General features: G+C 37.3%; 1 protein-coding gene across 19 annotated transcripts in view; it reads right to left on the reverse strand.

The window, feature by feature from the left end:
* Nucleotides 1-15,000, reverse strand: part of LOC105032869 (protein TPX2) — a 60,938-nt gene that overhangs the window by 16,417 nt on the left and 29,521 nt on the right. For 5 of the 19 annotated variants that reach the window (XR_012135871.1, XM_073246784.1, XM_073246787.1 and 2 more), the window contains exons 1-3: nt 12,460-14,745; nt 11,886-11,973; nt 8,002-8,157 (exon numbers count right to left, since the gene is read on the reverse strand). Coding sequence is in view for 12 of the 19 variants with exons in the window: in XM_073246784.1 (XP_073102885.1) it covers nt 8,002-8,157; nt 11,886-11,973; nt 12,460-12,642 (427 nt within the window). In the remaining 7 variants the exon portion in view is untranslated. Of the gene's footprint in view, nt 1-8,001; nt 8,158-11,885; nt 11,974-12,459; nt 14,747-15,000 lie in introns of those variants that run through there. The other 14 variants (XR_012135874.1, XR_012135873.1, XR_012135872.1 and 11 more) reach the window with 10 other exon arrangements.

The raw sequence follows: 15,000 nt of genomic DNA on the forward strand, positions 1-15,000 counted from the left end.
TTTTAAATTAGTTCAGAATTATAAATACTTTCACTAATTCTATTGCTAATATAAAGGCTAGGGTATGAGATGCAAATGTTGGTTTGAGAATCTAAATTATTCTTGGCGGAACTTTATTTTTTCTTGGTGATATACAAAATGATTGTTTTACCAAAACCAATGGCCATATGCGTGGTTATATCAAGACAAGTACCAAACAACCATAGCCTCTCCCTGAATTACAAGCAATCCAAAGCACTAAGGCTTCTAAAGAGGGTTTAAGCCAAAAAGAAAGAAGACGAGAGAGAAGCTCCTCTCATGGCCTCCTGCTTCCTCCTATGCCATCCTCTCGAGATGTCTCCTATCTTGCCCCCTCCTCCCCTCTGCTGGCTTTTGCTCAATTCCCTCGGCATCGACGAGTCTGACTCTGATGCTATCTAGTCTAATGGCGACCAATCCACTCCTCAATCTTCATCCTCCTTCCATAATGCAACCCCTCAGGAGGCCCTCCAATTGCAATGGCCCCTTGGGAATGCCTTTGACCTAGGGGTCTACAAGGTCAATCTGAAACTGAATCCAGCCCCTTTTGATCACAAATGTTGGAATTTTATGAAATTTTCTTGTTTCAAGGTTTTCTTTTGTGTGATTTTGAAGGCTATATTGGCCGGCAAGGTCAAGCAGAAGTCAATCCATAAACAATTGAAGAGTAGACGAGTGGTGGTGTTTTCCCTTAGGACATGGGACATCTAGAACAAACAATGGCAGCTTAACAATGAGGGTCCACAGAAGTATGCTGACCAATGCACTGTGTGGTAGTACCGGCTTGGCGTATACTAAGAGCGCCTCCAGAACCTCACACTTTAGCATGTCATGCCCAAGAAGTGGTGGCAGTCTTCAACCCCCATATTTTTGACATTATGTCACTTAAAAATTTTGCTGTTTGGAGAGGGTAGCACAGGAGCTCTGTAGAGGTGATCTTCTTCCATGGTGGCAGTAATGGATGATGTCACTGGAGGAGACATCGAGCTTGCTTCCATGGTACCTCCCCCCCCCTTCTAATCCTCTCTCCCTTTGTTCAGTAACAACCCATTAAATGGGGAGAACCAGAGAAAATCACATGATCCCATTACTTGGTACCAATAGCCTCGCTATCATAAGCTCTTCCGTCAGACCAGAGTAATTTGAGAAGAAAACTCTCAACATCAGTACGTGATAGTCACATGGTGATTTACACTATGAGACAACTGACAAATATGGATAGAAGGGCTATATCGATGAAAAATCAAAAGTTAATCGAAACTTTTAAAAGTCAACAAGGTGTGCATGCGAAAGGGTCAAAGTCGAGAGGGTGTAAGTGTAATTTTTCCTTTTCTACCATTATTGAGAATGTGACATTGCAAAACCAAGGAGAACCATGGATAAAGCATGAAACAAATAAGGAAAGTTTTTTTTTTTTGCTTCAAGAGGGAGGAGGGTACTTCAAAGTTCAATTGGAGAAGTATAGCATTCGATAGTTAGAGGCTTCTGACTTGTTTTGGTTCATATATTAGCTAATAGAACATGAGGGACAAGCACTGAGTAAATACCACATTCCACATGAAGGTGTTATAAATAATTACAGGGTGATAACTGCAACTAGAAAGACAACATAGCATATATTCAACAATATTCATTGAACATGATTTAGAATTAATTACTATCTCAAGCTTGTTCACACAATGCACTCTTGATTCAATATCCAGTGACACTTTAAAATATGAGCAATACAAAGTTTATCACTCCCTCTGTCTATTCTCATTCCTGCTCCCGCCTTATTCCAATGCCTGGATCTTAATGATCATTACATAATCCATGTGTGAACATATACAAAAGCATTATAAGATAATGACATAGCAACATGTTATGCATGTATACAGTATGCTGTGTGTGTTTGTATCGATCTTAATCATCAGAACCTGTAGAATGGAAATGAGGCCAATGATATCAATTTGAATTCCTAGCCAAGGCATCTTTGGACAAGATAAAGTTTGCCATAATAACCTGAAAGGTCAATTGGTGAGTCGAGAAATACATTCTCAGAAATGTAATCTGGGCTAAGGTTCCCTAAACTTTAAGAGCATATATGGAAAAGGAATAATTTCAAAGTTTGTAACAGAATTGCCTCCATTATTGGCGAACAAAGCATAAGGCTATAAGCCCAAAAGACAAATTAAAATAAAATCATCATGTGCCATTACATATACAATTGAATTTGCTTCATAGATTTCCTTTAAATCATATGAAATTGCAAAGAAAAGGACATAAGTGTTATGTTCAGAGTTGGCTGTTTGACCAATTCATTAAGTATCTGACATTTGGTTAACATCATCATATTGTTCATATAATACTCCAACTTTGTAGCATCTTATTTATAATTACTTGTATAATATTAAGCTAGATAAATTATAAGACTAAAAATATGTGTGCATAAGATCTACTTAGAATTAAATTTATTTCGGCAGTGTTGTCCCAGAATTGTATAGGAGATCCTGGGAGTAAAATTTGATTGCTCCTGAGACCCTAAGCTTAAATCAGAGAGTTTAGGAACTAGGTTAAACATACTACAAAATTTGGTGGCCTCATGCTTTTTTAGTTAACAGCCACCTCATGCCTATTTGTGAGACAGCCACATCATGCTTGAACCACCACTTCATGCTTATTTAGGGATTAGCACCACATGCTCATTTTCTTTAAGCTGCCACCTCATGCCTGTGAAATAGCTCACAAGTTTGCAATAGTGACACCTAACTACCACTTACGGTGGATGAACACATCATCAGAAATTACCCAGCAATGCAAGGAGGATTCAACCCTGTTGTCATTTTTGCTACTCCAGAAAATTTCAACAATCTATAAACAAGGCAACAATTGATGGCAAGAGAGTAAAGAATAGATAGTCAGCTAGAACAAAGGAAGAATGGTGGTGTGAAGCTTTAGGCCAGAAATCCATATGATACTCATCTTCCCATAGTTTGATGATGGTGCTGCATTTCAACTCTCTTATTCTTCTTTTCTGTGAACTAAATTAATTTTGGGATCTGTCCTTGTTGGCTTTCTTTCAGTAGCTTTGAAATCAAAAGAGTTACTTGGATCATAGTACTTATTTTGGAATATCTGTTTTCTCACTTTCTCCTTAAACTAATTTTGCAACCTTTGTTTCTTGATTTTTTCTTTTTATCAGCAGCTTTCAAATTAAGTGGGTCTTAGCACAACAGTAAAAGGTTGCTTCATGTTGACCTGGATGTCATTTGTTCAAAATACGGAAACGACCTCTCTGCATGCAGGGGTAAGGCTTCAAACATCTGGCCCTCCTCATACCCCACAGTGGCAAGAGCCTCGTGCATTTGGGTGTTCTCTTTTATGCATCAAATTTGAAACTTCTTCACAAAGGACAAGAATTATGTCTGATTGGATTTTGTATCTACCTATGACTCAAATTTGACAATTCTCATTTCCTTAGGTAATTTACTATGGTTTTGAGTGAAGCCTCTACTTATGTCATGCATTGAAATCATGTATAACTATGTGAAATTCAGATACTGATGTAAAAATTAAATCATACATTTGGCCTTTAGTCTGTAGCTGAGAATTTATTGTTCACTCTGAATTTCAAGATCATTATGATACTGAGCTAATTCCTATTGAAATATTTGTTAGCTGCCATGTGTCTTATAAGTCTTGTGTTTCATGGACTAAAATTAAAACATCTGTTAAATGAATGTAAATGAACCCCGAACCAGCAAGCATAATATTTGGTTTCCCGAACCCTAACCAACATGTATGATAATTGTTGCATGAGAGAAACCCAAGCAGTATGCATAATAGCAGGTTAGGATAAACCTTATCTAGTGGGCCTATTGATCAGTGAACCCTCGATCAACAGTCATAATAATTGGTTACTTATAGTCAGTATTGATTTGCTAGTAACATGTGTTTTTAAATTTATTCCAACTTTTACTGAACAGGGGCTTGCCTCTAGTGGCTGCACTCCTCTGCTTAGCAACTAGAGGTTCTCAATTTGATTCTTGAGAGGTGCTTCCCCAATGATATGCATTTAGATAATTGTAGTGCAAGTGTCTCCCTCCCTTTCTCTCAAAAAAATAAAAGTATAATCCAACTTCTTAAAAACAAATAGTATTGGTAAAAGTTACTACTTTTTAACTCATACGAGATGTATTATGTTACTGTATGTGGGATTGAACATCAAATGTTATTACCTCAGTTGAGTGTTTCATCCTATCTTGTTGACTATCTTTGCCTACTTACTAAGTTGTGTAGCTCACCCTCACTCATCATATTGCAAAGTGAGAGGCTTATTTGTTTAGGCCACTAGTTTACTTGAAGTATTTATAATCTACATATGGAGCCACTTTTGATGTGTCATAAGGTAACGTGTGCCTCGTTGAATAGTTGCTATAAGAGTAATAGAGAGTGTGTTGGAACATACTAATAATGAAAGATATAGTTGTAGCTCTAATAAGCCATTTTGTGCAGTTTAAAGTGAAGGAACATGACAAACTGCTATAATTCTGGGTTTGTAAATGCAATTGGGTGTAATCTAGGTCTGCCAAACCAGTGCTAGGGCTCGTACTGGCTGACTACCAAATTAGTACAGTATGGGTCCATATCATACTGTGCCAAAGCATACCAAGAGGGAGGGGAAGACGGAGAAGGAGAGGAGGAAAAGAGATAGAGAAAGAGAGAGAGGGGGAGAGGAGGAAGGAGAGAGAGGGGGAAGAGGGAGAAGGAGAGAGAGGCCGAGGCCTCTAAACTAACCTGAGAGATAGAGATAGAGATATATATATAGAGAGAGAGAGAGATGAGGCCAAGGCATCTATCGATGGCTTCGTGAGGGAACAGAGGCCAGAGGAGGAGGTAGGAGAAGGGGAGAGAGAGAGAGAGAGAGGGGAAGCAAGGGCTTCAAAAGCTTCAAGCCATCGATGAGGAGCTTTGAGAGCTTCAGGAGCTCTAGATCTGATGATGGAGACCGAGAGAGAGAGGGGCAAAGAAAGAGACTCACCTAGGTCATTGTACATTGTCGTCGTTGATGGGGAACAAGAGTTTTGAACAAGCTTGACAGGAACTGAGGTCTTCAAATGGGGACCAAGGGCATCGAACAAGACATAGGTTACAATCAGAGCCACTTGTAACCCATTTCTATCAGCTGAACTGCACCGGTAACGGACCAATCTCAGCAGTCTGGTTCCATACAGTCCAAACTTACCAATTCGGCATGGTTCAGCTTACAGTGGGTGCAACTATAAGGAAGTCTAATATCGATGGTACTTTAGTTTGCTCTGTATAATCAATTAGACACTTATCCCAATGAGTAAATAATTTGAAGAAAAAATTAGAAATTTTTTTGCTTCCACAGCCAATGGTTGATATAAATTTCTGGCCACTGATAGATCATAATTGTAGTCATATTCAGATTTTGCAGAATGGAGTTTTAGGTCATGGCAGTTTATGAAAAATTTAAAGTGCAACTTAATTATGTAAAGAAAGATGAGGTGCAAGAGTAGGTTTGGGTGCGATTGTGAGGAAGCAGAGTAACCCTTTGAAAACATGTGGAAGAGAGTGTATAACATGTGTAAGAGAGTGTATAACTCTCATAGAAATTTAAGGAGAAAGGATGCATCTCACAGGAGTTTGAACAATGCCCATATATATATTCCACACACACACACACACACATATTCCAAATGATGACATCAATGTCACACACACATATGCATAATATATTCCAAACAATGACATCAATGTCATGAAATCTAAAAAATTTACCAAACACCACATCTTCGAGGTATCAAAAAGGTATCCTAGGCAATTTCCAAGATGCATCAGAATCCTTTTTCTGAACAATAAGACACTTAAAATAATTAAGCAGCACCCGCAAGTATCGCAGTGAAATACACGTCAAATATAGAAATGACATATAATTTGAAGTATCAATACTTCCTACGCCTCAAGGCATAAATGGAGAGCCTCATCATGACCACGAGGCAAGTTTAAATAAAAATGACAGCTTCACTTACAACCAACCAAACTAAACCTAAATGTGTTAGCACATACCAAAAGGATCCAAAGTGGATAAGATTTAATAAAAGTATATGGTCAAAAAGAAATCGAAAGATATAGGCAAAGGATACATATGAAAACAATAAGTATTGTGTCATTTGATTGTTCTAGGTGACAATAATGGTTCTTTAAACTTCTAATGATGTTTTGGATAATAATATTATTATTCTTTGGTAATTGATTGTCCTTGTTACCAAAAAAAATTCCTTTCTTGATATTGTCTATCATTTGTCCCAGTGATGTCAAAAGCACCAAAAGGCACGCCTCAAGCACTCAAGCGAGGCGCTGGAAGGGGTCATCGCCCCTTGATGCTTCAGGCGATGCCCCTTCACTCAAGCACATGCCTTTGGCGTCTTTTAGGGCCTTTCTCAGTGAGGCAAAGTGCTTGCCTTTGACATGTTAGTGAACTCTATGACTATTTTTTTTAATGGCTGAAAAGTGTAAAAAACCTAAAAGGCCACCCCATTTAACTTCTTGGCTCCTAATATTGAAGAGACAGAGGCTGATTCAGATGAGACAAAAGAAGATGTTAAAAGATATAAATCCAATGAAGGAGGAGAAGATGAAAGTGATAACAACTATGGAAGTGGAACTAAATCTGATGATTCCATTGATGAACTTTAGGCTTTAGGGCTGTTTATCTTTTTTGATTCATTTATATAATTCGACTTTAGGACTGTTTATATTTTTTGTTTTATTTATGAGACTCCATTGATGAACTTTAGAGCTTGTTATGTTTTCTGTTTCATTCATGAATAGAGCTGCCTATGGCTTGTTATCATATATTTTATGTTGAACCAGTTGAGCATTTTACTGTTTTATATATGTTTTATGCTTAAATTATTAATTATATGGTAATTCATGTTACCATAATCATCTCTAGTTGTTATTTATTTATATATCAATTTTTTTACTTTTTTTCTCCAATTTTTGCACCTTATTTCACTCAAACAAGCGCATTTTTAGCACCTCTCGCCTCAAGGCGTTAGACCTCCTAAATGCCTTAAGGGCGCCTTTCACCTTTGACTAGCTTGATTTGTCCTGTTGTACAACACTTAAGCATCCATATACTTTATTATGAAAAAATCACGATTGAATTATAAAATAATTAGGAACCTCTAATTCCTATCACAACCAACATCACTAAGTAAAAAATTATGAAAATATGAATTATCCTGCCCCTTAAACATAATCCTTCACATATGACATATTGATGACAATGGCCCAACTTTCACAAAATCTGCAGATTATCAGATCTCTGCAATCTAAATATATAACTAGATTCCCTTTCAGATGTCATGAGTGCAAGAAACAAAAAGGATCAAAATTTTCCATGGAAAATCACTATTTCTCAGCTGCTACTTTTGATTTCTAAGCCAGCCATATCCACATCATTTCTTTAAAGCTTCATTTACCAGTTTCTGGAAAATAAAATCCAAAGCATTCTAGATGGAAACTTAAAATTTCCTTCTATATCTCTACAACAATATATCATTGTGCATTCTATGAGTTTCATTTTGTCTATCTATTGAATATTGATCATAGTTAGGTAAGACCAAGGTTCATAATACCAGTTCACATACACGTACCAGTACCATGTTTGTACAATGTCCATATTGGTCAATTTGGTATTCCCATACTCAGTACATCCCCTGTGCCAAGTATCAATTAAGTACTGATATGGTACGATAAGCCCAATATAGGACAGTATGCACTATTAAAACCAATCTTGGGTAAAACTAACATCCATATCCTTTTTTACTCCAATTTTTCCATGTAATATTTAAAAATCCAAAGACAAATATTATGAAATCAAACAAAAAGAAAAGCTCAACAATGAGCATGTTCAACAAAAGAAAAGGTGACTACTTGCAAAAATTTCCAAGCCTTCAAGGATATGAGTACCTTTATCATTGTCATACAATACTGAGAGCTCAGGGCCAATTCCATCATCCAATTCAGCATTGATAGGATTAGCACATTCTGAATCTTTAAGATTTGAATGGGTGTCTCCATTTTCTATTGGAATATACTTTTTGAAGTTCACTTTTACTACTAGCGCTGAGAAAACAAAAATTAGAAAGAAAAGTCAAATATAAAACTAGATATCAAATCATAATAGTAGTAATAGAATGAGATTATGGCATAGAATTATGAATACAGAATAAAAGTATGTCAAGTAAATAAACAGAGTACGAAGGTATAAGGGAAATTGGACTATCCACAAGGCTTTAAAATGTAGTGATTAAGATTAAACGAGCAAAATGTTGTAGATAAAATGCATGCAACATTTATCATCATACAAAACAATATTTTGTTATTCATAGAAATATAGATATACCAAGTGTTGGACACAGGTTTTGGAGAGAATTTTTGTATTTGATTGATAAAAAAACTCTTTACAACAGCTCCTATTTATATACAAGGATTTGTCCTAGAATAGGAAACTAATTACAATAAAAAATATATACAATTGATTCCTAATAATCTGCTATTCCTAAAATTAAGGGATTCCAACAGATCATTCCGATAAAAAGGAAATAAATCAGGCCTTGTAGGAAAGTTTTGGTGGCACCAACTTTTCTATGCGTTGTGGTTCCAGCAGGTTCCAACACTCCCCCTGAAGTTCGTTCATGTATATTACACATGCCCAACTTGCAAACTAGAGTATGAAATAATCCGTTGCTTAGACCTTTCGTGAACACGTCGGCCAACTGCTCCTTCGAAGTCACATAAGAGACACTCAAAGATCCATTCACTATTTTCTCCTTTATGAAATGTCGATCAATTTATATATGCTTGGTCCGATCATGCTAGACTGGATTGTGCACTATATGATCGTAGCTTTGTTATCATAAAACAAGGACAAATCATTTGTTTCTGACAGCTTCAGTTCCTCCATCAATTTTCATAACCACAATAATTCACAGATGCTCTGTGCCTTGGCTCTATATTCCGCTTCTGCACTTGATCTTGCTGTCATATTTTGCTTTTTGCTTCTCCAGGTAAGCAGATTACCACCAACAAATGTACAATAACCTGATGTTGACCTTCTATTATCAAGAGATCCAACCCAATCTGCATCTGTAAAAGCTTTTATATGATCGTAGCTTTGTTATCATAGAATAAGGACAAATCATTTGTTTCTGACAGCTTCGGTTCCTCCATCAATTTTCATAACCACAATAATTCACAGATGCTCTGTGCCTTGGCTCTATATTCCGCTTCTGCACTTGATCTTGCTGTCACATTTTGCTTTTTGCTTCTCCAGGTAAGCATATTACCACCAACAAATGTACAATAACCTGATGTTGACCTTCTATTATCAAGAAATCCAACCCAATCTGCATCTGTAAAAGCTTTTATCTGAAGATGGCCATGCTTTAAGAATATAAGTCCTTTTCCAGGTGTAGATTTCAGATATCTCAGAATGTGAAAAACAGCTTCTGAGTGGGATTCACAAGGATCATGCATATATTGGCTCACTAGACACACGACATATGCTATATCTGGTCTAGTGTGTAAGAGATAAATCAATCTCCCAACCAGCCTCTGATATCTCCTTAAGTCAACTGATTCCCCAACTCTTGCTTGCAATCTATGATTAGCTTCAATTGGAGATTCTGCAGGTTTACATTCCAATATACCTGTTTCTTCCAGGAGATCCGGTATATATTTCTTTTGAGAAATAAAGATTCCTTTATCTGATATGGCAACCTCTATTCCAAGAAAATACCGTAATCTATCCAAGTCTTTAATTTCAAACTCCCGAGCCAAGAGTTCTTTTACACGGGCAATCTCCTCCTTATCGTCTCCAGTCACAACTATATCATCAACATAAATAATAAGTAATGTGATCTTACCGCTACAATATTTCATAAACAAGATATGATCAGCATTGCTTTGATAGAATCCAAAGAAGGTCATGGCCCTACTAAATCTGTCAAACCATGCTCTTGGTGATTGCTTCAGACCATATAATGCCTTTTTCTATCTACAAACCTTTCCTTTGGTTTTTTCATCATCAAATCCTAGGAGAATTTTCATGTACACTTCTTTCTCTAAGTCTCCATGTAAAAAGGCATTCTTAACATCAAACTGCTGTAAGTCCCACTCAAGATTTGCAGTACATGATAACAATTTTCTAATAGTATTCATCTTTGCAACAGGAGCAAAGGTCTCCTAATAATCCACTCCATAGGTCTGTGTGAAGCTTTTTGCCACTAATCTGGCCTTGTACCTTTTAATTGAACCATCCACTCTATGTTTTACTGTGAACACCCACTTGTATCCAATTGGTTTCTTTCCCAAAGGAGGAGTAATAAGATTCCATGTCTCATTTTTTGCCTAAGCCCTCATCTCCTCAACCATAGCTGCCTTCTATTTTGAATCAAGATACGCTTCCTTCCAATCCTGTGAGATAGAAACAGAAGAAACAGACAAGACAAAGGCTCTATAGGAAGGAGACAAAGAATCATAGAAAAGAAAATTGGAGATAGGATGTTCAGTACAAGTCCTGACTCCTTTTCTGAGAGCAATGGAAATATCAAGATCATCAATAGAGGAATTAGAATTAGACTCAGAATCAGGATTAGTATCATCAAGAATCAAAGGAAACTCACCACATAATTCCTTAGGATGTTCAGGAACTGAATTCAGGGATGCTAGTTGATCAGGTGTATCATGTTCAATGACTATATCTGTCTTGTTCCGACGTGTGTAGGTTCTCAAATCCAATCTATTCAATCTCCCAGGGGTTTGAGGTGGTTTGTCCTTAACATCATCACTAAGGTTTGGCTCAAGCCTAAGAGTCTCCCCCAAAAAATGAGAAGGGGAAGACACCTCTTCCTTCTTATGCTCCCCCTGAAGAGGTGATTGGGTGGAGAAATAAGGCTCAAATTTCCTAAATATGACATCCATGCTCACAAAATATTTCTTTAAAGGGGAATGATAACATTTATATCCCTATTGAGTTCCAGTGTAACCCACAAACACACATTTAAGAGCTCTAGGTTCTAACTTCCTAACATTTGTCTTATGAATAAAACAAACACAACCAAAAATCTTTGGGGGGAACAGTACAAGAATTGGTTCCCTGGAGCATCCTAAAGGACTCTTAAAGTTTAGTGTTCTAAGGAGCATTCTATTAATAAGATATGCTATAGAAAGAACAACATCCCCGCAATAAGGTGTAGGAAGATTCATAGTAAACATAAGAGATCGAGCCACCTCAAGCAAATGTCTATTCTTTCTCTCAGACATCTCATTTTGTGCACTAGTATTTACACAACTAGTTTGATGCAAGATTCCTTGTGAATTCAAATCGGCACGAAAGACTCCATTTATGCATTCTATACCATTATCAGTTCTTAAAATTTTAACCTGAGCATCAAACTGTGTACAAATCATTTTGTGAAATTGTTGAAAACAAGAAAACACTTCATTTTTTGCTTTCATCAAATAAACCCAAGTCAATCTAGTGCAACAATCAATAAAAGTGACAAACCATCTATAACCAGATAAAGACACTGTTTGGGTAGGCCCCCATACATCAAAATGAACAGTCATAAAAGGAACCAAACTTCTATTATTTATTGAAGGATAAGAATGTCTTGTGTGTTTAGTAAGTTCACAAGCATCACAAACTAGCAAATCTGATTTGCATTGTCTAAACAAAATAGGATATAACCTTTCTAAAGCATAAAAAGAAGGATGTCCTAATCTCTTATGCCACTGGATGATCTCTTGATCAGCACTCATAAAATGTCCTAACAAAGCTTAGTTTGTACCAAGATTTGAGAAACCACAACTGTCATCCAGCAGATATAGGCCATCTTGCAATCTACCACTGCTAATCGTTCTCTCTATTTTCAACTCCTGAAATATGCAATGAGTGAGAAACAAATTTAATTTTGCAATTAAGAGCTTTAGTGATAGAGCTAATAGACAAAAGATTTATAGGAAAGCTACGAACATGTAGAACTGAAGTTAGATTCATAGAAGAAGTATATTCAACAGAATCTATTCCAAAAATATTGGCTAAGGACCCATCCGCTATGCGGACTTTTTCTTTTCCTGAACATGGGGAATAAGTTGAGAATTTATTTGAAGAGCCTGTCATGTGTTTGTTTGCTCCAGAATCTATAATCCAAAAAGATTTTTCAAGATTGGCAAGAAAAGCGCTACCTAATTTGACAAAATTAGAAGAGGCAACAGTGGTAGATTGAGATTCAAGCTGTGACAACAAATGTCTTAGGGATTGAACTTCTTCATTGGAAAATATTTTAGTATTAGTTGTTTCTTCAAAAAAATCTACAGTCTCAGACACATTTGCTTGTGGTCTAGATGAGCCCATCCGTTTACCTCCACCCCCTTAGTTGGACGACCATGCAGTTTCCAGCAATATTCCTTTGTATGTTGAGACTTGCCACAGTAGTTACAGTGTAAATGATCCTTGTCTGATAAACCACGCTGAGGAACATGTGGTTGTTCTTGCAAAGAAGTAGCTACTAGCCCTACCTTGTCAATAGAGGTTGAATAGATCATGGCACTCCTTCAACTCTCTTCTTATTGCACATATGAGTATGTCTACCTCAAGGAAGGCATGGAATCCTTTCCAAGCACTTGGACCCGTATCCGATCATACTCTATATTCAAGCCAGCAAGAACGTCATAGATGTGCTCTTTTTCAATCAATTTCTGAAATTTAACAGCATCAGTAGCTCATGTGGCCTGAAAGAGTAGTCCAGTTCCTGCCATAAATCACTCAATTCAGCAAAGTACTGAGCAACAGTCATCTCACCTTGTTTCGTGCCATGAACCTTGTTTCGTAGCTCATAAATCTGTGCATCATTGCCCATTTGAGAATAGGTTTGAGAAACTGCATTCCAAATGATGGAAGCACTGTTTAATAGCAAATATCCGCGGGCTATCTGAGATTGCATAGAATTGATGAGCCAAGACATCACAAGAGAATTTTCTGATTCCCACTGACTATAGGTGAAACTAGTAATTTCTGATTTTAGTTTATCTCCAGTAATATACCCTTGCAGTCCTCTAGCTTGAATGAACAAGAGACAGAATCTTGACCATGCCAGATAATTGGTTCCATCAAGCTTTACAGGACTAATTTGCAAGGAGGGATTATCACTAACAGAACCCATTTTAGTTTCAGTTACTCTCTTTTTTCCATCAACCATTCTTCAATAAACAGAAAGGAAAAACACAAGAGCAAAACTGAAAACAAGAGATATGCACCAAAAAATCAAAAATGCAAACCAAGTTACAGGCAAGGGTTGGGCAAAGGCGCAACACAGGAGGGAGATCACTGAAAAGAAGAACAGCCGGAAAAGTCACCGGAGAAAGCTGATCAGTGGTAGATCTTCCTTTAAAGATGGGTGGTGACAGTCACCAACCCCTGTAGATGTTGCCAAGAAGCTTGACCCAAAAGATCAAAAAAACCTAAGTTTGTTTCGTAGAGTTATGCCAAGAAAGTTTGGCTCAGCTCTAATACCATGTTGAACATAGGTTTTGGAGAGAATTTTTGTTCATTTGATTGATAAAAAACTCTTTACAATAGCTCCTATTTGTATCCAAGGATTTATCCTAGAATAGGAAACTAATTACAATAAAAAATATATACAATTGATTCCTAATAATCTGCTATTCCTAAAATTAAGGGATTCCAACAGATCATTCCGATAAGAAGAAAATAAATCAAGCCTTGTAGGAAAGTTTTGGTGGCACCAACTTTTCTGTGCGTTGTGGTTCCAGCAGGTTCCAACACCAAGTAGAATATTTACATAACCTCAGAATAATAACCATAACCATCTGGCCTTGTCCAACTATTTGGGGTCTTTTTGATCCTTATTTGCTATGTATTCCTATTTAGGGCCTAGTCTAATATTATTTCAAGTTTTTATATATCTTTCCTCACAATCTATATCCATGTTATCTTAGTCTTGCTCTCCTCTTCCTACATTATTAATGACAAACTAAAGTACCTCTCCTTATTGAAGGCCCCTTAGATCTTTGTTTGTCCATACCATCGCAATTCACTGATCTTCCATTATTTTGTTCTTCATTTTTGAAAGTCCTAAAGCACCTCTAATATATCCATTTCTAAAGCTATCCTTTCTAGTTTTAGCACAAAACCATCTTAATATTCTCACTAGTATATAAACCCATGCGATGCATGGGTTGCGATTTTTTTCCGTTGATGACAAAATCGAGACCCAACCATCATTTCTTATTATTTTTATCTTTAATCATTTTTAAATTCTTGCATCTTTTTTTTCCTTCTCCTTCGATCCTCTCCTTCCACATCTCCAACTCTTCCAATGATAACGCAGACAATATGTTCATAACCCACTTAAAGATACAACATGAAGTTAATAAATCCAAGAACTTAGCACGCCAAAATTTAGAAAGTTTTAAAAACTTATTTAATATTCAAGCAAGTGTCAAAAGAAAAATAATTTTAAAATAAGTAAATATTATCATTTTTTGTATATTTTATTTTATTTTAAAAAATATTTTTTTCCTTTCTCCCTTCTTTTTCGTGGCTCCTCCACCTCCCTCTGCTCGTGGCGTCTTCGCGCCCACCTCCGCGCCACCTGCGGCTTCCGCCTCCGCACCCCCCTTCAACCACCTATGGCTCGTTCGGCCCTCCACCCACCCACCGCACACCCGCAGCTCCTCCGCCCATGGCCCCCCCACCCGGTGCCTGCTGCTCCACCCTCGATCCACAACCCCACCCCGACCACCCCTGCCCCACCCCCCCGCACCCACCTGTGGCTTCTCCACCCATGCACCACCCCCCACCCCATGCACGACCATCGACAGCTCGTCCGGCCACCCGAAGCAAGATCAAGTCGGAAAGTCGTGTCTCCTTCACCGATTGAG

Source organism: Elaeis guineensis, chromosome 12, assembly GCF_000442705.2.
Source record: "Elaeis guineensis isolate ETL-2024a chromosome 12, EG11, whole genome shotgun sequence".
NCBI lineage: Eukaryota > Viridiplantae > Streptophyta > Magnoliopsida > Arecales > Arecaceae > Elaeis > Elaeis guineensis.